Genomic DNA, 23716 nt, shown 5'->3' on the forward strand with positions numbered 1-23716 from the left:
GCAGTTGTTTCATTTATATACATTTCTTTGGACTTTATCCTCCTCTCCTTCTGTACAATCATGACTTCTAGCATAAAAAAGGGAAAAAAATAATAACCCACCACAAACAATTCTCTAATTCAGCCATCTGTGTAACAACACTGTTTGCTGGTAGCTGTTTTACTTAAACCCTGAACATCAAGAGTCCAGTTTGATGTGAAAAATCCAAAAGGTATTTAAAAGAACAAACTATAAATAAAGAAACGTCTACATTTTAGAATACATTAGACAAAAAAGAATAAAAAAAGGATTTTTACAAAATCTGGTAAAAATCTAGGTTATATATTCCATTCTCTCTATACCATTTTTCCCCTCACAGCTCATGGGAAAGCAGACATTTTGATTAGGGCATTTGCTTTTAAATCAATACAAAATTCATCTTTCAAGATCTGAATTGACTACAGCTAAAGTAATTTGAGCAGTGTATTTTTACAGATACTTCCTTAAGAGAAATTACAACATATTGGTACCAAAGCTGCTTCTCCATATCTGACTGCTGAGATTAACAGCTGCACAGTCTGCTGCTTGTACAAATAAAGAAGCTGCTGTTCCACAAAAGACTTTCTGCTTGAAAACTTCAATTCCTATTTCTCCAGAGAAACTTACAACATGATGAAGCAAGCCATTTCTGAGATATTAAAATGTCCTAGCTTAAACAGTTGCAACACAAAGAAGTAAACTGAATTACATTGTACAGCTTTGTGCCCTGCATTTCCCATCCTGAGGGGTTGACTGCCACATCCTGTACAAAAGGTAATTATATATTTGTGAAACAAAGCCAACACATTGAGTAAGTTCAACAAACTGCTTCATACAGCATCATACAGATGGTGACACATTATTCACAGGTTAGAACATGGATCAAGTCTTCAGAGTGTAAAAAAAGACAGTTTATTTTTAATAAAGTAAATCTAATCTAGAAAATGTCACTTCTTCAAAAGTTTTTTGATCTGAAAACTCTACTTGGAAGTACCTCCTCAACATAGAGACAACACACCTGTCTCAACACTGCTTTTGGATACCTGCTTCACAGCTCTCAAATACAAAAAGCTAAAATGCCAGTGGATGCAATAAAGCAAGCATTTTTCTCTGAAGCACCTGTAATAGCTTGGCTGAAGCTTCTTAAACAATTAAGCTCAAGACAGACACTTGCCCTGAAAATTTGCAGCCCAGGTAGTGAAGGCACACACCAGCTGGCAACTGAGAACAGGCTCTTGTGACAGGACTCAATCTGAAGTGGTGCTGCCTAATGCATAAGTCCCATGTGTACCAATAAAGAATTTAAAAGCAGATGACCACTGTGTAAATATAGAGCATTACCAACACATTTCTCCCAAAGACAGCTTGTAAAGTTACAGACCATTACAGAGCTAAACTGCAGAATGAACATGAAAGACAAATGGTAATTTTCATACTTTCAGAAGAAGTCAAGTGAGTACCAACTGACACATCATGCCAACTGATGGGTGGTAATGCAAAGAAATTCAGTCATATGGAGCTTATCAATAATTTTAACCAACATTTTAGACACCATCACAAAGTCTCAGACTGAGCATTCAAATATTAAATTGTTGTAGCAGGATTTCTGACAGCAACACACAGAGGGGCTGCAAAAGTAAGCAAGGTGTCTCCTTGTATCACTTCACCCAAGGAAGTCCCCAGAAAACTTCCTTTTGGCAGCTTCATCTCACTGCATCCAATGCTTGGACTTCCAGTCACTGAGAATGAGAGCACATCCCTCTAATGCTTTTACTGAAAAGACCTAACAGCAAATATTGCTTCACTTGCAGATCCTTTTCTAAGTGAAAACAGCAAACTATTGACTCACTTAGTTTGTCTTTTCTAAAGCCCAACACTCGAAAGCACAGAACTTCACATTATGCATTTGAAGTACACTTTAGGACCTCCAGAAGGTGTTTTCTATCCAAAGCTCCACAGCTGCAACATCAAAACTGGATCCACAAGTGATCCAGAAAGATAAGTTCACTGCTCAGGAGAACATGAGGAAACAGCAAGGTGGGAAACTTGACAACACATATCATCTCCTCAAGCCTCAGAATCATAGAAAACCACACTTCATGTCCACAACCTATAAGGGATAACAGCCTAATGTTGTCCCAAATCTGTAATAACTATGGAAAGTGGCTGCAGTGCATCTCTACTGGGAAGCCTTCTTAAGTTTACTCTGCATCCCTTTTTTTCAGGGAAACTGGCATACTTGTCATGGAATAATCAGACAGTTCCCTATAGTTAACTTACACAATATCCTTAGTCAGACACTGAATTAGAAACAGAGTTACAAAGCAGATAAACCAAGATTCCTCATCCAATCAAACTTTTTTTCCCCATAGATGCTATAGCAGGAATCGCTAGGATCACAGAAGAAAACAAAACTCATTACAAGGCTTTCAATAGGAAAAGGATAAAAAAAACCAACCAAACAAAACCCCACCACCAACACCAAAGTTTGATTATTTGGAGTCTCCAAGTTACACCATCACCAGTCATGGTCCCATTGGATACTCTGGGCTGATGTGGGGCATGTGGCTGGACACACGCAATCTGTACTACCACCATTCAGGAAGAACTAAAACCCTAACAATGCAACAGCCACAGATGCCTACCATAAAGTGAAACTAAACTGATAAAAAGGGAAATTAATTCAGCTCTGTTTCCCCAATAAGACACTCAACCCCTCTTATCTTTGATGAATGTGTCCCAGGATGTGCCAAAGTGCACAGCACCGCGACCCTTGATCTCTGCTTGACACAAGTCATCATTCAAGGCTCAAGATATTTTGCTGTCCCAGTGTGTGTGACAGACTGCTCAAACCCCACAGAACACAGCCAGGCCAACTGCTGTACTTGCTGCTTTTGAGAGCACACACTGATGACTCCCAGATTCTCCAACTCTAAACCTGACACGAAACTACAAAATAACCACTCACATGAGGCCCAGATAAAAGACTTCCTAGCTTGCTGCCACCAAAGCAAGAGATCACATGCCAATAGACAGCTGAAAAAACACCACCATTTATCAGAATATGAACTATCCCATACAAGTTATTTAACAGAGAGTCGGAGAACAGGGAAAACTGAAGTCCCTCATGATTTCGAAGAAAAAGCCCACACTTTTTACAAGGTGCATGCTTTCTGTTCCTGGAATCCAGGCCAATTGTATGGATTCAAACACAAGAGGAGTGTTCCACTTGAAAGGCCACAAAATCCACATTAAAAGACTCCAGCACAGCTTCAGCCCCCCTAATTCCCACTAGACTCCCCAAATCTGTAGAGCTGCAATCACTTGTTTTAGAGTGGCTGCAGGGGCTTCTGGATTAATGAATTCAAGCTGGAAACCGTTTCTGAAACACAATGTACTGGGAAGCAAAAGTGACATCTATGCAGCAACTCAACCAGACGGTGTTTTAGCATTTTATTTTTGTTTTTTTTATTTTGGTGGGTTGTTTCAAGGGGTTATTTCTTGAAGCCCTGCAGAGACTAGGAACTAGCAGTGTGGTCAATTGCATTTATTGTTCTGTTGTGTAAAAGCATAGACATGAAAAATGTCTTAGCTACCCCCCTGAACAAGAAGGCTTTCAGAGCAACAGGCACAATTCCTCTCAAGGTTTGAGAAACAGGTGGTTTCACTAAATCATGGTCAATTTATCCGTTTGTGTATGGTTTTCAACAGTCTGTAGTTACTGCAAATTTTTGTTTCCTTTCTAATTCAGTTTCAGTCCTATGCAGTCTTCATTAGTCAAGAAGTACAATCTTCCTTTACAATAGTTTTCTGTAGAGAAGCTATTTTAAGTTAATGACTATGCCTATTCTCCCATTAAAGTGCTTTTTCAGCCATGGACTTAGCACTCAACATTTTTTTTATGGCACTTTGTTTCACATTATGCTTAGCAGCCCATGGAACACATGACATTTTGTAACCAAATAGCCAATGGCCATTGGCAAACTTCCCCACCCCTCCCTTTCTCAATATTATTGGAACAAATAGCCTTATTTGCACAAAAAAAACCCTCTGCAACCTGCAAAATCAAGTTAACCCCCTTAATAATCTGTGTCAAGTAGATTTATTACAACTTTCATTACACTCCATTCATTGCTAGCCAGAATCACACCGGTACCTCAGCTTTTTTTGCCAGAAATCCATATTGAAGCACAGACTGAGGATTATCAACCGGCCAAAAGACCGGGGCTGATATTCTGGATAAATGTTCTTACCTAGTAAAACTACAGAAGGAAAGGAGACTTAGAATTCAGAGCAATCCTTTAGCTACTTTAGAAACTGTGTCAGTAGAATGCAGGATCACTGCATGAAACATTTTCATCAGCCTAGGAAGATATCAGTAATACTCTAGAAAAAGTAACTTCACCTGAAAAAAAGGATTTAGCATTTAAATGGTTCACCTTCATTCTTTCTTCTTTAATTGAGCCTTGGGCTATTTCTAACATTTTCATGGGACAAGTTTATTTCAAGTTAGAGTAATGCTCACAGCCCTCTAAACAAACAATTTGGTCACCAACTTGTGATCCCAGTGACTCCTGATAAACTCACAGCTGTTGGATTGAATATTTATACATGAAACAACTGATGTATTTCCATCTGGTCTTTATGACAAGAGGATGACTACATGAAATGGCAAATCACTACTGCTTCCAAACAAAACTTGGGGAAGAGGAAAGGGAAACTGCTGAGCTGGACTGCCCTTGACCCATGACAAACAGACAACTCAGCTGTCACTTATGTTTTGCTCATTTGAGTAGCTGCAGAAAGTATATCTGAAATGAGACACCCTATTCAGCTGAAGCTCAATCTAGTCCATGGATTTTTTTCCCTTCCAGGAAAGAAATTTGGCTTGAGAAGGGGGAAGGGAGAAGGCAAGAGCATAAAGCAAATTCCCAAGAGAACAGTAAGCACATTTCCATGGATAAGATTGACTTACCAGCTGGAAAATCTAAGTTTGGATGAGGCAGTTCCAGGAGTCAAAGCTTAGATGCAGGTTTTAAACATGCTCATTCTTCTTTTACATAGGGTAGCTGAACACAGATAACAAAATCTGCTTCATTCCAGAGTGCAAGAGGGAGCAGGGGGAGAAAATAAAATCCTTGTTTTGCCAGATGGCTTATACTGGGACCATAGGAGGATTCAGGAAGGCCAAGGTTAGAAAATAAAGCAAAAGATCACATTGGCAATGACTGATACACTGTTTTGTTGGAGGGGGGAGAAATGAGGATATTTCCTGAACAGGTAAAAAGCAAGAACAATTACCATTCCCACACAGGAACAAGAGAAACAAAAGATACCATTTCCCTGAATATTATTGCCAGAGGAGATAAGGACAGAAGTCAAAGGGAAAGTGGAAAATAGCTCTCTACATCATCAACCAACTCATTCTTTCCATTCGAAATTCCAATGCCAACTTCCTCAGATTTCATACCCCTCTTAAGTGACAAATTATACTTAAAACATGGCTACATTCACAGCCTGCTGCTTTGCAACTGCAGTCATCCACACCGACTTAGTTACCACTTATCAGTTGCGTCATTACCTGCTAGTTATCAGCTCTTTATTTAAAATAGCTGCACTCCTTCAAATTTCACAGTTACCCAAACCATGTGGTTTGTTGCAAAAAGTTATCAAGACCAGAAGTTGAGCAATACACAGTTTTGGACATGCTACAACAGCACAATCACACATCACAAGCATACTTCAGAAATTTGGTATTATCTTATAAGCTGCCACATTAGAAGCCATAACTGGTTTCTGACAGAGGTCAAACCACTGCAAAACTTCAGCTGAACAATTCAGAACAAAACCCAGCAATTTGCAGTAATAGTAAATAACAGAGCCTTCCACAAAAGAATTTGGGGAATTATTTTGCTGATGTTGAAAGTACAGCCAACTGCTTTAGCACAGCTGATCCTGGCTTACTTCCTTTGGTCAGCCCAACCTAATCTAAAGCTACTTAGCTTTCTTCACAAAACTGAACCATTTGAACCATTTCTTTCCTTCCCATCTGACATAATCACTGTTCACACTAGTGTTAGTTTTCCTGTATTGTAAATCAGTTTATCACCCATTTCCAACTCATAACCCAATCACTCATATGGTTTAGAATCTAAGGATGCCTTCTCCCAGAGGCCAACAAATAACAGATTTTTACGGTACAGGTTTATCAAGCAGAAACGATTTATAGCTTGGGCACATTGGGAATTTTCACAAAATCTCTATATTTGGAGGAGTAAGACTATAAAGTTTCTCATGCTTGTTCAATTCCACACTTCAGACCAACCCAACTGTGTATCTCAGAAAACTGACCCAGAAGACCTTCCAGAGCAGTTAGTCATCTACCCACCAACTAGGCCACAGATGCTGGTTTGGGATAGCTGTCTCTCCAGTTTCAGAAAAAAATTCCTTCAAACACTTAAATTATGGTCACAAAGCTTTTCAAAGACAAAACGTGCACATTCACAATCTGCTACAAAATACTAAAAAACCCACAACAAATAGCAACAAAATGCTCAGCTTTAAAGGCTGCTGGGCTTATGGAGCTCACAGCCTGAATGCACCCATAAAATGGCTTTACCTGTTCATGAAAGTTACACAAATATTTAATCTGTAAAGAAAACACCAACTGATGTATATCCACAGTAGGTAGCTTACTCAATAAGATTACTATAAAAGGAAGCATTTTGGCAAAAAGCAGGCAAGAAATCCACAAGCTTCAGTACAAGTATTAAAATAATACTTTCATGAACTAGCCATTCATAGCAATAGGAACTCTCAGAATCAATTCATAGTTTTAAACTTGCCTGGTCCTAAAACTTTGAAATGTCATGTACATCCTAAGAAACAAGGTTTTTTGCTGTTCCTTACCTTTGTCTTGTAAATGCTATTTAATTCCTAAAGTTTGTTGGAAAAAAAAAAAAAAACAAACCAAAACACTAAAGTAACAATAAAAACAGATTTCAGACTCTCCAATACAAATAAATCAAACTTCAGTTCTGCTAGGTTTTCTGTGATTGGCCCAACTTTCAGAAATAAGATTCCATACTGGATGGGAGGAAGAACACCACTTTCTTTGAACCATAATCCCAAGATAAAAATCAAGGCAACTGTTTATTTTTCCCATCTGAAGTGTTATCATACACAGTTAGTCATGTTCAGTTGCACTGAAATGCTGGAAGGAAACCTGAGTAAGAAAGACAATTTGTGACCAATTTTCAAGTATAGAACACACACAATACACTGGGGTGCTACAGCATTTAAGTCTTCAGCAGCAACCTTAAGGCTCTTCACTTATTTTTTTCTCTTTTATTCCTGAGGGTAAATACTGAACCTCTGAGATATGTTCAGGCTTGTATAAAAAGATCAGCAGAAGAAATCATACCATCACCTTAACTGGCTCACAGTTGCCATCAAGAGGCAAAACATTTCAAATTCAAACACCCTGTGTAATTCACCACCACCCCTCCTGCCACAACCTAAAATTCATTTCTGCTTTTGAGTCTGCAGAAAGAAGCTCAAGCTGCACATAAAGGAAGTGGAGAAAGCCACAGGAAGAAAAAAAATCATTCTAAAACTCAACTTCAAGTCTTATTTTTGTATCAGATACTTCTGTTGTTTCTCCCTTTTCAGCATACTCTTCCTGGCAAACCAAACGACAGACTAAGCCCCAAATCATGATAAATGCAAATAAAAAGCCTGCCCTCAAAAGCCATTCTACATACTGTCAATCTCTACTTGTCTACATCTAGAGGGGGCAATATTAAAAAAAAAAAAAAATAAAAAATCAATCACTTCTCAGACAGTATTTCTTACAGTAGGATATTTATCTGACTGGACTGCTTCAAAAACTGTCTACGTCAAGTTTAGCCTCATAATGACATTTTTAATTTAAGGAGAACTCGTAGACCGAGTTCAAATTAGCTATAACAAAGCACATTAATTGAACATCTTGCATTTTTACATAGATAACCTACATTTCCCAAATGAAAGCATACCATAAGCAGCTGAATAAAGATCAAGACAAACCAAAAATAGTTCTATGTTGGAAAATATTTGTTAGAATAGAAGTCTCATTTAAAAAGAGGCAGATTTGAAAACAGACATGGTAACATTTTGCAACATTTAAGCAAAACCTGTTAACGGTTCAGAAATTGCCATTAACAGATGCATATTACATAAGCTCACATAGATTTCAGATCCTTAAGATAATCAGCCTGGATTGCTGAAGCTTTTAATAGTAATATTTGGGGGTTATTGTCTGTGTGTCATCAGTCTATCCAAGGACAGAAGCAGTCAAAATCCACTCAGACTGGGGTCACAAACTTGCCACCATCAATCAGCACAGGAGAAGCAAGTCACAGGCCCTCCTAAGAGAAGAAAATGTCCCAGGAAAGCAGGGTAACCCTATCAACTGGGTATTTTAAACTATCACAAGGCTACATTAACTGGCCAAAACCAGACAAAATGCACATGGCTGTTGGCATCAGCTTTGTACTATCTTTCACTTACCTCAGCAAAGCTGTTTCAGATTTTCCCCAGCTACATACAAAGAGACTGCCATTCCTATGATTTTCACATTCTACCAAACAGTGCCATTCAACTCAAAATTGCACAATTGGGTTTTTCCATCTTGACCTTTCTGCTTTCTGCCACCAGCCCCAAACCTGCTATCAGAACCCACTATCTTCAATTTCTCAGGCAATGAAACTAGAAATGGCTGAAACATGCAGATGAAAGGGATGATCCAGAACAGCTAAATCGAAACAATCTAACTCCTACATCATGTAAGAGGTCTGACAAAGATCATGTCCCACACTGTCTGCTGTCTTCCTAAAGCAGGAGGAGAGCAGCTCAACAGGGACCTACTGAAAGGTTCTATCAGTGACTGCTTGTCTAACAAAGGCAACAGGACCAGAACCACTCTGGACCATGGCTCCAAACACAACTTGTGATGTGGATGCTACTGGAATATCCAAAGCTTCCTCTTTGCTTTAATCTTACTGGTACCATCTGAAGAGTCCTGCTAGCTACTTGCAAACTTAGACTTGAAATGCACCACAGTGATCCTGTCCTGAGAACAGAGACTCCAGAAAACTGCTGCCCCTAGATTCCCAATAGATGAACCAGGTGACTTCAGAACCATGCTCTGGGGCACACAGATCATGGAACAAAAAATGGCATCACCTACATTTAAACACATTTATTCTGGTGTCATTGACACATCACTTGGAAAGCTCATAGATATTTTAGTTACCATAGGCCATCAAGCATACCACATCCTTTCTAAAGGATTTCTAGAGTCTAAGTGTATAGGCAGCATTCCCAAAGATTGTGCTTAGATGTAACATGACAAATTCAAACACAGCAGTTTGCCTCTGTGTGATTCAGAATGAGCTACCCTTGTAAAAACTGCTTACTGCTTTAGATACATATTAATACTCACATAGCATCTGGAAGGCTATGATATAACAACATAACACTACCAGTCCAATTTTTATCAGACTACCATTTCCTTTGCCAAAAAATCACCTGAGAACATGTTAAATTATTCCTGAGCCAGGCAAAGGAACCTAGTGCTGCTTGGAATTCCCCAAGCAAATCTTGAAGCACTTCAGAATAATCTGGATATGTGCAATATACCTCCCATCACCAGGTGAAAATGACAAGTGGGATAAAATTCAGAAGTATGTCTAAGAACTGAATCTGAATTTTGGTCACTGCATTCCACCCATTACTTTATTCTAACTTTCTTTCTATAAAGATTTGCCAACACCTGTGATGAACTTGCTGCACAGATCTCCTTTTGGGTTAGGAGGACAGCATAGCACAAAACATGATTACCACAAAGTTTATCCTCAGCAGCATGGAGTTAAGGGGTATGCTGTAGGCTGTGCCCACAAGACAAGACATGAGGAAGCTCCTTCACATGACCTCACCTGAGGTACAGATTCAATCCTCATCACCCCTCTATTTCCCCCAGCTCTCCCAAAGGGAATGAGGGGAACTAAAACCACACATTGAGAAGAGTTGGTATGACAATTTGTAAATCTACTGAGGAAACTGGAAATAGAGTAGAAAGGACAGCCACAGTATCTTGACCAAAAACATTCTAACACTGTTTAAGGTCCAACACACACCCTAAATGATTCTCAAAATGACCTACAAGACAGTCCTAGGGAATGGAAGCAGCTTCCATAAAAATACTTATGAAGCCATAAAAACTGAGTCTTGTTCATTTGGACAAGAATTTAAATAACAGATTTTAAAAGATATGCAGATGGTTCATATTAGATAAAAGCCTTTAACTACTCCAAGAAATCAATTTTCAGCATGACAAATCCTGCTATTTAGAATAGAAACTGTTCCAAGTGTCCTGGAAGAGCGTTTTTCCAAGTGTGGTGTACACACATCATGACCTAGTTAGAACCACAGTATCATTATCTGAAGTTTCAAGAGTCAAAACCAGTAACTTCCTACCATCTGCTATTAAAAATTAACACCACCACCAACAAAATCCACAAGCACATACTAAGTCAAGACAAAGTTCCATGCCCAGCTGCAGGAGCACTGCAAATTTACATGATATTTATTATCTTTCTTTTAACTTAAATGTTACATCCATTATGTACACTGACAAGCTAAACAGAAAACCACTCCACTTGAATTTCAACTCAACCACAATTTGAAAGAACCTATTTGTAGTCTCAAAAAAAGGTTGGTAATCTTTACAGGAAATGCATGACAGGAAGCATCAAGATTGCCACTGCTTAGCACCAGCTTTGTCACATGCAGCATGGAGAACCTGGGTGTCAGTCAGAGCTGTGATGTTTAACAAGCTGCTGCATGAAACAAAACCAGACAAAATAAGAAAAAGAACATGTGGCCTAGAGGGATGTTGCTAACCAAAAGGTATTGAAAACTGCACTGTACTGTGCACTGCATCCATGGAGACTACCACAGATCTATTACTGCTTGTTTTATTTATTACTCTGCTCTCAAAGGACTCTATACAGGATATCTCCAGGGACCTTTTATCAGGTGGGGTTTTTTTCCCTTACAAAGAAAGATTATAGACCTGGTACTTTTCCTCAGCCCTCAAAAGTTTTGTTATGAAGCTAAGTGTTTTAAACCACAACAGCCCAAAACAAATCTCATTTAAAAGATTTAATTCTGCACCTCTCAAACCCACACAAACTGACAAATACAAGCCTGTTTATTTCCATAAGAAATGCTGCATTTTCAGAATGTACTTATCCGATTATATTCATTGCCTCACAAGCAGACAGTTACAAATTGACCCACAGCCATCTCCAAAAGCGATATCCCTTTGAGGTAAGATTATTTTCTTAAGCAGAGGTCTCCTAACAGCTGCAGCTCCAGAATGTACTTCAAAAGCTGCCTTCTCTCTTTCAGGGTCACCTTTGTCAAGTCTGAGGGAGCCTGACCACTGTTTATACTTCTGCAGGTAATTAGTCTGGCCCCTTTCCCATGTCATTTATCAAGCTGTCAATTGTATCAATTACAGCACAAACACTCAAGAATATGGCTGGGTTGTCATCTTTAGCTAAAGGAGATTTCACATCAGAGATTTGAAGACAGTAAGTACCAGTAATTTGTTCTGCCATATGACACAGAAAACCAGCAAAAATTTAGACTTTGCTGCACAAAATTTCAAGTTCCCTGCATATGCACACATGTAAATCCAGCATCCTGAAAGTGCCATAAGCCCACTGTATACTTACAGCATTTCACAATTTGTAAAGCTGAAAACAGCAGAGATAAGGACAGCATGATGTTGACAGATTGTCACATACCTTGATTAATCTACATTTGTGACAATGACACAGCTGGCCCAGAAGCAGTCCCAAACAGGAGGCACACTGCTGCTGCAGCCACATAATGCTTTACTCATTTGTGAACAGAGTTATCAACACTGATGTGAGGTACAGGGTAGGCACAGGAGCCAGCATACTGCATTAGACTTGGTCTTCCAGTAAAAGTTGCAGAAAATGTCTTTTTAAATAATCAGAATTAAATCACAGTCAGAGCTTTCAAAGAATGAGTATTTGTTTAGGGATATTGACTATTTCTCCAGAACTAACAGAATGTAATTGCTTTCCAACAGTGCTTGACAGATGAATTCCAGCTCCACACTTCTCAGCTTCCTCTCACTGCAGAAAGGTCTAGATCTGGTTTTCCATTCTGCTTTAATGTAACTACATGATTGTGCATCAGAGCCAGCATCTTTGCAGTCAGGACTCCTAGTGAGCAATATGCAACCAGCTTTTTAAAAAGGAAAAAAAAAAAAAACCAAAAAACTACAGGATGCCACAGTTATGTGATACAAGACCTTTTTTGGTTGTCAGACTCAAATGTTCAACTTCTGAAACATTCTCAGTTCTGCCAGTCCAGAAAGAATAGAAAATTTTAAGAATTATACATTGACTTCAACAAGCTGATATTTGTCATGGTAAGTCTGCAGTGGAGTCTGTACTCCAGAGTACAGAAACTGCATTCCATCGCTGTCTGCTGACCTAAAAATCACCATTAAATATAGCTTTAAGACTACAAGATAAAGATAGGCATCAGTAAATCTGAAGCATCAGTAAAAATGAAGCTACACATCACATCCAATCTACTTCCTGCACTGTGAGTTTTAAGTTAACATTGTTAGACTCAGAAAAACTCTGACAGATGGAAATATTATTTAGTACCTCGCTGTTTCCTGCTACAAAGTGTCACTTGAATTATCATTTTTACCAGAGTGCACTAGAGAATCTCATGGTTCACATCCAGTTCTGGCATTATGCTTGTCCCAGCTAGTTTTTCATTGCTATTTCCTATGTAAGAAAAATCCATTTGCAAGCTGGAGTGTCTGTACACTACACTTGGTTTGTAGTTAGACATCTGCTAGAGAAGTGCACACAGGTAACCTACACCAATTTATTACTCAGATGTAATACATTCACAGTCAGCTTTCCCTCAAAGCAGTAATGAGTACAACAAACTCTGTGCACCATTATCACCTGTCCAACTCATTTCTTACCCCTGGAGACTGTTGGTTAGAGAGAGCCCTCCAGTTCCTTCCTAATCCTTCAGCAGCTCACGTGTTAAGCAGAATAACCTGACCTGGCACTGAATCCAGAGCAAGAATGGCCAAGCAACATATCCAGTGCAGGAAGGGGCACTCATGAACTGTGTTCCTCTCAGGGAACACAAGGGACAGGAGCAGTGCAGCTCCCAGCAGACGCACAGTGCTGTTCTGCAGTGCTCACCGTTTACCAGGAGCCATTGCCAAGCATGCAAACACCTCCACAAGAACAGTTCATTGAGAATGCCTGCCCAAATGAAAGGTAAGTCCTCAAATGCCTCACAAATACACAGTTCAAAAGAGCCCAAGTTACCTCCACATCATCAAACACACCCCAATGTGAAAAGTTACTAATTTGAATAACCCAGAGCAATAATTCTAGGGAGATTTTGCAGTCCAGCAAGTGAGTGCACTAACCTGTACTGTTCTGTAAATCAGCAGTTAAATTACAGTCTTGATTTAAAACCACTCACACAGGACTCAGAGGGATGACACAACAGCACTAAGATTTTTGGCTTTTGCAGACAGCAATGTGACTTGCTACTTCTGGCATATGAGTATTACTTTGCAAAATTAAAGCATCAGGGGAAGGCATCACATTTTAGCCACAACATTACCTGAGCTGTACAGAGGAGACAAACTCACTGCTCAAACATCATTTACAAAGATCACTTTAGTCAATGTCTACCTACTTAAAAACCCTTTAATTAGTAACCCTAACTACTATTTTAGTCAATTTAGGAGATGTGCTAATGACAACAGTAGGAGGCACACTTGACTCAGAATAACTAGAGCTGAGATGAATACATACAAGGGGAATAAAAGTATCTGAAGGCCAACACTACCCTAACAATTGCCTTGCAGCAACTGAAGCTGAGCACTGGCAGAAGCAGGAGCTGCTGAGCTCTTCACAGCTCCACTACATTCACAGCACAGCAAGTATTTCACTTTTGAACACCTGCACACAATATTTTAAAGTAGGTTCAGTAACAATTTGCTTCATAGGGACGGGTCACAAAATAAACCAGGACAGTCCATCAGTCACACCTGTGTTAAGTTTTTGTTAGATTCAACAAAATTGACTCACAGATCCAGAAGAAATGAAGAGCCAGGACCTTGGCTTCCTGGAGATACTAAGATCACCAGTAGGTCACCCAGTGAATTTCAGCTCTTCCCCCTTCTACTTCCTCCACAGTTCAATTTATCAAGCAGAAGGGGCAATTCAATTACAAGGCAATTCAAGAGCCTTGAGGACATGAGCAATATCCTCCACAGTTTCACTAACTTGGAAACACAAGCTGCATTTCATAAACAGCATCTAAACTTCCTTTGAGAGGAAGCATAGTCATAGTCTCAGGTTTTGATCTTCATTACTACAGAGCACATACAAAAAATTAAGAATAGTTGTATTATTCAGAATTAAAAACTCATTCTGCCAAAATCTTCAGTAGTGCTGTTTAGAAGACTCTGGGGAGGTGGGACACCTCAGATGCCTGAGAAAAACTGCTATTGCTGAGGAACATTATTTCAAGATAATTAAAAGTAAAACCATCAGTTAGTTATGGTTACTGTAACACAGCATGGAAAAAAATCATTCACATTTCCCTAATAAAATAATTATGCTTTGAAGGTTCACCAATTCTCAAATCATGGCATCCTGGAAAACCAGCAACATCTAAGTTTCAGTCCATCTTTGTGAATGCAGATTTCATTTTGATACAAATCATGCATAACAAGTATGAACCCATCAACAACCACATTGTCCTATATAAGAGGATATACCCACCATCCTAATAAATACCAAGTTCCTCCTTTTCTTTCTAGTCACAAACAATAAAATGGGATTTAATCTTGAAATATTCTACAAGCTGTAGAGTCTACCTCCTTCAGCAAATACTTTTAACAGCTATAAAATGTACATTCCTGTTTTAAACTTGTCACTTGGTAGTGACTCCTGAGAGGAAAAACACAGCCTTTGGAATCTGGCTTAACTTAACCCACAAGGCACTCCTGCAATGCACTTCCCCTCTGAGCAATACATCAACTATTTCCCCCTTGCAAATATTTTCATTCATGCTTTTTGCAATTTGTCCATCTCAATACTATCCATGAAATTCATGTGCCCTTTAAAAATGAGCTTCTTCAATAAATTCCTTCAAAGGTGGTGCTTCTTCAGACAGTTTGTCCATATGATACTGATGATGATGATGAAGACACTTCAAGAGGCAACATTAGTGAAAGGCAACTGATACCAAGCTGATGTTAGTTTCTGATCAGTAAGTGTGAAGATTAAAACAGTCTCCAGAGATTAAAGCCACAGAACTCAAAAATTGAAAAGATTAAACTTCCAAATAAAAGCTATACAATTTTGATGGGTTATTAATCTCCTCACAGCTCCAAGTGGACAAGTAAAGCTTCAGCAGAGCCCAACAATTGATCATTTTACTTTTAATTTAAAAATCAATGCTGAAACAGACCACCACAGCAAGTATGCAGCTAGCTTGGAGGAGCAGGTCATGCTGAAGGCTCACAAAGAAAACTGGAAGCTTTCCTCCACAGTTAGTAAGCACAGAATAATGGCAATAACATAATGAACCAAGATACTGGTAGAATGCTTGAGCAACCATCCAAAAGCAAATATGAATTCAAATTAAGAAATCTTTTAATAAATTCCCTCAGCTTGACTTGAACAGATATACAAGTGCTTTTGAGAAAGTTCTGGTGCAGTTACTGCAACCCATCGTTTGTGAGCCACTGACTGCTTAAAAACCCTACAAAGAGTTTTGGGACTCTCATCCAATGCTCTTTTGTCTGCCCTAAATTGGATGGGAACACAAACAACAATAAAGACGTACTACATGAGCCCTTCTATGAATTGCACCAAAACCCAATACCAAAAAACAAACACTAAACCTTTTCACTTTACTCTGAGGCTTGGAAAACAAACCAGCACACCAGGTATTGGTTCCTGGTACTCCAAGCTCTTCCCACTTCTTTCCAGGTTGTTGCACAGCAACCTGTGTCTGTCACACAAGCTGTGACTCGCAGGGAACTAAGGGTGCTCTTGCCATCCTCAGACTGGGCTCCTACAGAACTCGGGCTCTGCTCAGTCTAGAAACTTGATAAAAGAGCAGTGTCTTAGTCCAGTTTAACCCAACAGCCATCCAGAAAGGCTAAACTTTAGCGTGCTTTCTAAAGCTTTGGAAAGATAATTTCTTTCCCTGCCCCTGTCAACAAATACAAACCCTGCAAGTTAGAATGAAAAACACAGCTTTGCAGAACTAAATGGTGCAATACACTGCATGACTTGTGTATATTCTGGAGTTATCTATCCCTCAAGAATCCACTGCCACTACCTATGAAATGGCTGTGAAATTAATGTTTTCACATTTTTTCTTAAGGAAAACACCTTAACAAATTCTGAAACGTTTAGGATAGCTCAAGTCAACATTCACTTACGGATCCTCCCTCAGCCTCCCTGAAGCTGCACACAAGTGATTTTACAATCCTCCAAGCTACCTTTTGGAGGTATAAAATGCAAGACACTATACAAAACAGAACTGCAGCACGTTTTGTGATGATAAAGCTGAAAGACTCTTCAGAGAGCACAGTATTTAAAATAATTAAAAGGCAAACTGCCTCTATGGAAAGGATGCACCTTTTTTCCAAAGGACTGCCTCAGGTAAGGTTTGCAGCTCCTTTCGAATTAAGCAGACCTGGAGCTGATGGGTTTTATCCCCTTCAAGCACAATGACTAGCACCTGGGAGAGTGACTGTGCCGTGCTAATTCCCATTTTTTTTATTTATTTATTTTACCTGTAGCTCGCACCAGGCAACTTCCACAGTGGTTTCAGTATCCAGTCCTTTATACACAGTTTTGAAAGAGCCTCTTCCAATCTCGATGTCAAACTTCAGGAAGCGGCCATCCGGGGAGATGCCCACTGCCTTGGTCTCAAGCTCTTCGATGTCTTCCTGCTGTGCTCTCCGCTCCTCGAATTCCCGGCTGGCAGCTGACAGGCTGCCAGCGACACTGCTAGGGGGTAGCGCAGTTGCCTCATCCCCCTCCTCCTCCTCCTTGGGCAGCAGCGGGGCGGCATCCTTGGCGGCCGGGGGCTCCTCAGCAGCCTGTCCTTCCAGGGGGAGCGGGGCGGGCGGCGGCGGCCGCGAATCGGCCTCGGCGACGGTGACAGGGGCGTAAGGGGTCCGGCCGGCAGCCGAGGCGGGGAACACCGAGGGAGCCGCGCTGCCTCCCGACACGGGGGCCGAGGGCGCTGCGGGCTGCAAGCTGGGCAGCTCCAAGGCCGTGGCGTTGGAGTCGCAGATCACGCTCCGGCGGAAGAAGCGGTGCTCGGTGGCTGCCGCCCCTCGGCTGTCCTTGTCCATGGTGTGGCGGCGGCGCCGGTACTCCTCACTGCGGCCTCCGCTCCCCGGCCCGCCGCCCGCTCCGCCGGCGCCGGAGGCTCCGTGCTCGGCGGCTCCCAGCTTGTCTCCGACGGAGCTGTCCGAGCTGGAACCGTTCTTGGGCGGCGGCGGCGGCGGCACCAGGAAGCGCGGGCTCGGGGGGCCGCTGCTGCCGGCGGCGTCCCCCGACATGGTGCCCCGGGGGAGCGCGGCTGTGGCGAGGCGGCGGAGGGAGGTGAGGGAAGGGCCGGTCACTGAGCGGGGAGCGCGCCCGGCCGCGGCTGCCGTTGCAGCTGCAACAGAGGAGGGTCCCAAGGGCTCCTCTCGGCGGAGCTGGGAGGCTGGGCCGGCGGGGTGGATCTCCGGTCAGCGTATGCATCCATCCTGCAGCGGGGAGCCGGGCAGCGGGGCCGACATGGAGCACCGAGAGCAGACACGGGGCGCCGGCTTGGAGCGGGGGACGGCGGGAGAAAGGAAAGCCCGAGCACCGGGGAGGCCCCCGAGCGGGGAGACGCCGGTACCGCGCCGGCCGCAGTTACTCCCGGCGATGGAGAGAGCGCGGGGCCGGCCCGGCTGCGGGAAGGGGAGGGAAAGGGGCCGGGACGCGAGGAGGCAGCGGGGCGCAGGCCCGCACGCCAAGAAAGCCGCCGCGCTCAGTCACTCGCTTCCGAGCAGCAGAGGCCCAGGCAGGCCCAGGGCAGGGAAAGGGGTCCGGGGGGCTCAGCCCCGCCTCACCGGGGCGCCCATGGCGGCCGCGGCCTCTCCACCGCCCGGCAGGCGCAGCCACCGCCCGCGCGGCCGGGCCGCGCTCTCTCCAACAGCCGCGGCCGCCTCGCGCGGAGCCGGAAACCCTCCTCCTCCTCCCTCCTCTTCTTCTTCTTCTTCTTCTCCTGCTACTGCTCCTGCTGCCCGCGGCCCACAGCCGCCGCTGCCCGGGGCTGCCGCTCCCCGGGGCCGCCGCCGAGCCGAGTCCGGGTGGCGCCCGGCGGGCAGGACCGAGCGCAGCCGCCGCGGCCGCCCGGCGACGCCTCGGCGCTAAATGGCGACGGCGGGAGCCCGAACCGACACACGGTCCGCGGGGGAGGAGGGGCCGCGCCGCTCGGCCACGCCCCGCCCGAGCCCGGGCCGCGCATCGTCCCCTCCCCCCATCGCCGGGGGAGGTGGCCGCGCCCGCCGCGCGCGGGGCACTATGGGAGCTGTAGTTTCCAGCGGCCGATCCGCACCGGAGGAGCCGCCAGCGGATTCTCCTGGGATGGGAGGAAGGGAAGGAGCGAGGAAGGGAGGAGGAAAGGGAAAGGAAGGGAACGACGAAGGAGGATCCCGGTGTGCGCCGAGAGCCAGGGGTCCGATGTGCTGCGGGGAAGCTCATCCTGCGTGGCCGCCCCTTTCTCCACACGCCCGGCAGGTCAAAAGGCACCGGGTCTGCTTGCGCTACTCTTTTCTTCAAGCCTTGTGTTACACCCACACGTTAAATATTTCGGATGTATGTATTTATTTAGATGTTGTCTATAGGTAGATAAACATATCTCAGAGAATATCCCGAGCTGGAAGGGACCCACAAGTACCACAGAGTCCGACTGCTGGCCCTGCACAGGACACCCCAAGTGTCACACGACGTCCCTGAGACCATTGTCCAAATTCTCCTTGGGCTCTGGCAGGCTGTGCTGTGCCCACTGCCCTGGGGAACTGTTCAGTGCCCAACCACTCTCTGGGGAAAAACCTTTTTATCATATCCAACCTAAACTCCACCAACTTCAGGCCATTCCCTCAGGTCACGTCACAGGGCACCAGATAGAGGAGATCAGTGCCTGCCGCTCCACTTCCCCCTGTGAAGCTGAAGACAGCAATAAGGTCATGTGAAAAACGCCAATCACTTGTTTTTAAAATTTTAAAAGTTATAAAATTAGTAATATAATTAGAGTAATAAAAATTCGGACAATTAGGATTTAGGACAATAGGAGACAATAAAAACAAAGAGTTATGGATAGTCCGGGTAGCTCTTCCTGGGCAAAATAAGCCCGAAAAAAGACACACGTTAACAGAGGATTAACCCTTAAAAGCAATAGCCTGTTGCATATTCATACACCTCATACATGATGCATAAATTCCATTCAAACACAGGATTCTGTCTGGGCAGTGTCAGCTTCTTCCTCTGAATCCTGACAGCGTCTTCAGAGCTGAGTGAGGCAGGATGAATTTCATTTCTTCTGATGAGTGAGCAATAAATTCTTTTTCTCTGAAAGATTGAGGTGTCCTGTGGCTGCTACCTCGGTGCAAGTACCTCATTCCTCTCTTTAAAAAAAGTATCTTACATAGCAGTTTCTATTTTAACATTATGTTATAACCTAAAACTATATTTAACACCCTACTTAAGAAAATTAATACAGCATAACTTTCTAACATAACACATATAATATTAACTTTATTATTTGCAAAAAGCCAATCATAAAATACGCATTTTTCACAGGTCATGTTTTCAAATAGCCTCTAAAATTCTTTAAAATCATGGACAACGACTCTGTGTAGTGAGCACTGTACAAACAAGTAGAAGGGTGGGTTTTTCCTCCATTTAGGCCATCTGAAGAGGCACTAAATGGCCAAGCAACCTGAAATGCAATTAACTGCTCTATAAATGTCATTATTCAAAAGAAAGAGAATTTGCAGTCTCTGCCCTTAGCACAAGAGTTATCCTGTGGCCACTTCAGTCATGCCTGTGGCTACTGCAGCTGAACCTGGGCTGTACAGCAGCCAGAGCTCACATGAACCCTGACATGAGTTGGGAACTTTCAGGTTAACAAGGCTTTGGCAAAGACAAGTCATCTAAATTATTTATATCATGTTCCTCTTTTTTGTATGAATAAACCAAAACCAAGCACTTTCCTTCTTACGGCAGCAATCTTTTGAAGTCAACTGGAATGTACTGAAGAAGGAGCAAATGATTTTGTACCATGACTGTCAGGCAGCTACAAAGCAAAAGTTACATTGAGGAAGAAAAAGAAAACTAAGAAAATTCCCTGAGTAAGTAATATGTTCCCAGCAAACACGCTGTTGTTTTAAATGCTTTTTTTAAAGTTACTTTTAAACCAGCAGTTTAGAGGAAGTTGTGTGCTGCTGATGCGAGGCCTTAACTCCTTCTGCAAAAAGTAGCACAAGTGGCCTTTTCAGAGTTCCACAGCCACAAATCATCAACCTGGGCAATTCTCACGTGCTTGTGCTCCTCATAAATAAAATTTGACATAGTAATCAGCATACTGCTGGTTTCTGTACATCCTTCTGTGCATCCTTTCTGTACGTCCTTTTCAGCCTTGGTAACATCAAACAAAATAATGCTACAGTCTTCGCAAAGAGGACAAGAAGTGTTTCACTGTACAGCTCTACAGCAAAGATTTCTGCATGGCTTAAGCCTTCTAGGGCTTGCCTTCACTAAAAATGTGGATTTAGTTTGTGTATTCATCAGGGTGCCACTTGAGCTGCATTGGCACCAGGAGCAGACACGCTCCCAACCAGTGCTGAGCTGAACAGGGTAATTTGATTAGCAGCAGAGTGGCTGGATCGAAACTGATTAACTCATAATTCAATCTGCCTCATCCCTGCTGCACTGCCAGCACCAGCAGCTCCTCTGGTGGGACTGTGGGTATCTGTGGGTGTCTCTGGGCAGCAGAAAGACAATTCCTCCGTAGCAGCAGCAGCAGGTGTATCCATGCTGGCTTTATACTGTGAAGAGCAGCAGGACACAGTAGCAGGGCTGACAATGCAGGCCCCATTCCCTCCCCTGTGCTGCTGTGGCTGCCTTCAGAGATCTGCCTTCCTCCCCTGCCCAGTGGATTTTTAGCACCCTTTTGGATGGGACCAGCAGAAGTGGAGAGCAAGCCTTGCCCCATTGGGTGCCTGATGTCACTGCTGTGGCACGTACCTGAAGTAATGCCGTGATAAATCACTCTGTGTGCTGCCAGGCCACCGAGCTGCTCGGTGAATTCCACTTGCATCACCACCAGTGGGTTTGGCAGGCAGTGCCAGGTGTGTGCCCAGCCCCATCCCTGAGCTCTCCCACTCGGCTGGGTGGGCTGCAGCTGGGAACCACATGTGGCTCACAGGGAGCCTCGCTTGTAGCCCCTTCTCACTCAAGTGCCTCTCACCCATTCTTCTTCATTTTCCCTCTGTTAAGTGAGCAAAAGCTTTGCAAAAGAGACTGCAGCATAGCCACAGGGGGCCCGAGGCGTTTTTTGACTAAAAAATGGTGGTAATTATGTAAAAAGGCACCTCCCCGGTGTCTGATCCAGCACATTCCTGAGCACTCTTGAAATTCAGGGAGGCTGGTCCTCATGAGAGGTCCCTAACACCCGGCTCCTCTCACTGGCTCCTCTTCTGGGCAGAGGTAGGCAGAGCAATCGTCTTGGCAGGAAAAAAGAGCTGAGCAGCTGACCTGGAGGTGGGAATGATGGATTTTTGTCTTCTTTGGCTCTGAAAAAAGAGATGGTATGATATTGGCAATTATATTTTATGTGGGTGTTGATTTAATTTTGTCATTCTAAAAAAAGATGAATGTAATAAAGAGTGTGGGCTTGCTTTCCCTTCAGTTTTATTTCTTTTAATCTGTAAAACTCTGTTTAGGCTAAATGGAAAATTTCAGTATTGCAGCAAGATTTAATAAGCCTAAACTAAATTCTATATGTATTCTATGTTTAGAAACAATTAATTAGAATAGTTTTGGTGCCAGAGCTCCTCAACCAATTAAAAATATTTCTTTTGCCTTTTGCTGTAAGAGAAATCCACAGAAAGAAGGAGCCTGACTACACTTGAGAAATTACAGGCAAGGAGATTTAAATGATCTTTCGATAGAATCCAAAGGGCTTACACTTGACATCATAAAAATATCCTTCTGTCAAGCCTTTTATAGTTACAATTATCCTGGTTGGAACAATAATAGTTTAAAAAATGACTTTGAATGAAATGTGATTTTGAAGTTGACTGAATCAAATTTTTTTTTTTCAGTTTTGCTTTCTCCATGAAATGTCATCCCCTGTTGGCATCCATGACCTGTCCATGTGACAAAGTCTTAATGGGAAGCAGCTATTCTCTATTTTCACTTATGCAATACATTATGCAATATAGGAGGCTATGCCATAATTTTGATGCATGTGATTTTATTCCATAACCTAAGTGCTCTGCAAAGCAAACTCCTCATCTCAGTTTTATTGCCCATTACCAGATTGCAGCTACAGTGCCGTATTACAACAGTGACAGTACAAGTTTTTCTGTAGCAGTTTCTTCATTTTGCTTGGCATTTCTTAAATCCAGGCCTCTGCCACATTGTTCACTCTTGTTTCTTAAAGCTGAAAGTAAATGAAATAAAATATTTCAAGACCTCATGCTTGAGAAATTAGACAGTTTAACTTGCCAGATATTCTGTTTTGCTTTGTTTTATCCCCTAGCAAGTCAGTTTCATTTATTTTAGGTGAGGTTTTGTACTTGCAAGTAGCTCTGGAAGTTGGGTTGGTTATGAAATCATTGTCACCATCTCTGGGATTTGTAGGCAGTTTAAGTCCTCAGGCTCTGTAGTAGGTTGTCTGTCAGATGGCATTGGATGGTGAGTCCTGCCCAAACCTCTGAACCTGGGTGCTCTCTCCACAAGCAGCACCCATGGGAATTGGAAAGAGGAAGAGCTACAAGCCTTACAGGGCTTAAAACCAAGCATCCCCCTTCATGCTGTCCTGGCTTACAGAGTCTGCAAGTTCTGCAGGAAATCAGGTCCACCCCACAGCCCAAACACCTGAGCAGAGTCTGAGCTGGAGCTGAAGGACGGGTGGAACAGCCACCCAGACTGTATAGGAAGGACTAAATCCAGGAATGATGAATTATGTGACATTTCTTATTTATTGCTTGAGAAAATGTCAACAACCCTGCACCATAAAACTGGAGCAGAGCATGTGCTTCTTCATCAGATTGAAACATTCATTTCCCTTTCACCCACCCATCCACCCCCATTCCAGCTACTAGAATAGAAAGCACAACTCTTTTTCTTTCCTTTTTTTTTTTCACTATTCTCTTGAGCTACATTAACAAATGGATTCCAAGGGTGTGAAACCAAACCAGTGAAAGAACCAGCAGAGGAATGTATCCCTGGTTTGATACCTGTGCTTTTAAAGGAACAAAGCACAACTTTAC

The 23716-nt window shown here is 42.7% G+C and overlaps 1 protein-coding gene across 14 annotated transcripts in view; it reads right to left on the reverse strand.

Annotated features, from left to right (window-relative positions):
• WNK1 (WNK lysine deficient protein kinase 1) overlaps nt 1–18655 on the reverse strand; it is a 98847-nt gene extending 80192 nt beyond the window's left edge. For 9 of the 14 annotated variants that reach the window (XM_077178217.1, XM_077178216.1, XM_077178211.1 and 6 more), the window contains exon 1: nt 16967–18654. In XM_077178217.1, coding sequence (XP_077034332.1) covers nt 16967–17743 — 777 coding nt within the window. In that variant the 5' untranslated portion in view covers nt 17744–18654. Of the gene's footprint in view, nt 1–16966 lie in introns of all 14 variants that reach the window. The other 5 variants (XM_077178215.1, XM_077178213.1, XM_054632469.2 and 2 more) reach the window with 3 other exon arrangements.
• Nucleotides 18656–23716: the final 5061 nt, after the last annotated feature.

This window comes from Agelaius phoeniceus, chromosome 5 (genome assembly GCF_051311805.1).
Source record: "Agelaius phoeniceus isolate bAgePho1 chromosome 5, bAgePho1.hap1, whole genome shotgun sequence".
In the NCBI taxonomy this organism is placed as follows: Eukaryota; Metazoa; Chordata; class Aves; order Passeriformes; family Icteridae; genus Agelaius; species Agelaius phoeniceus.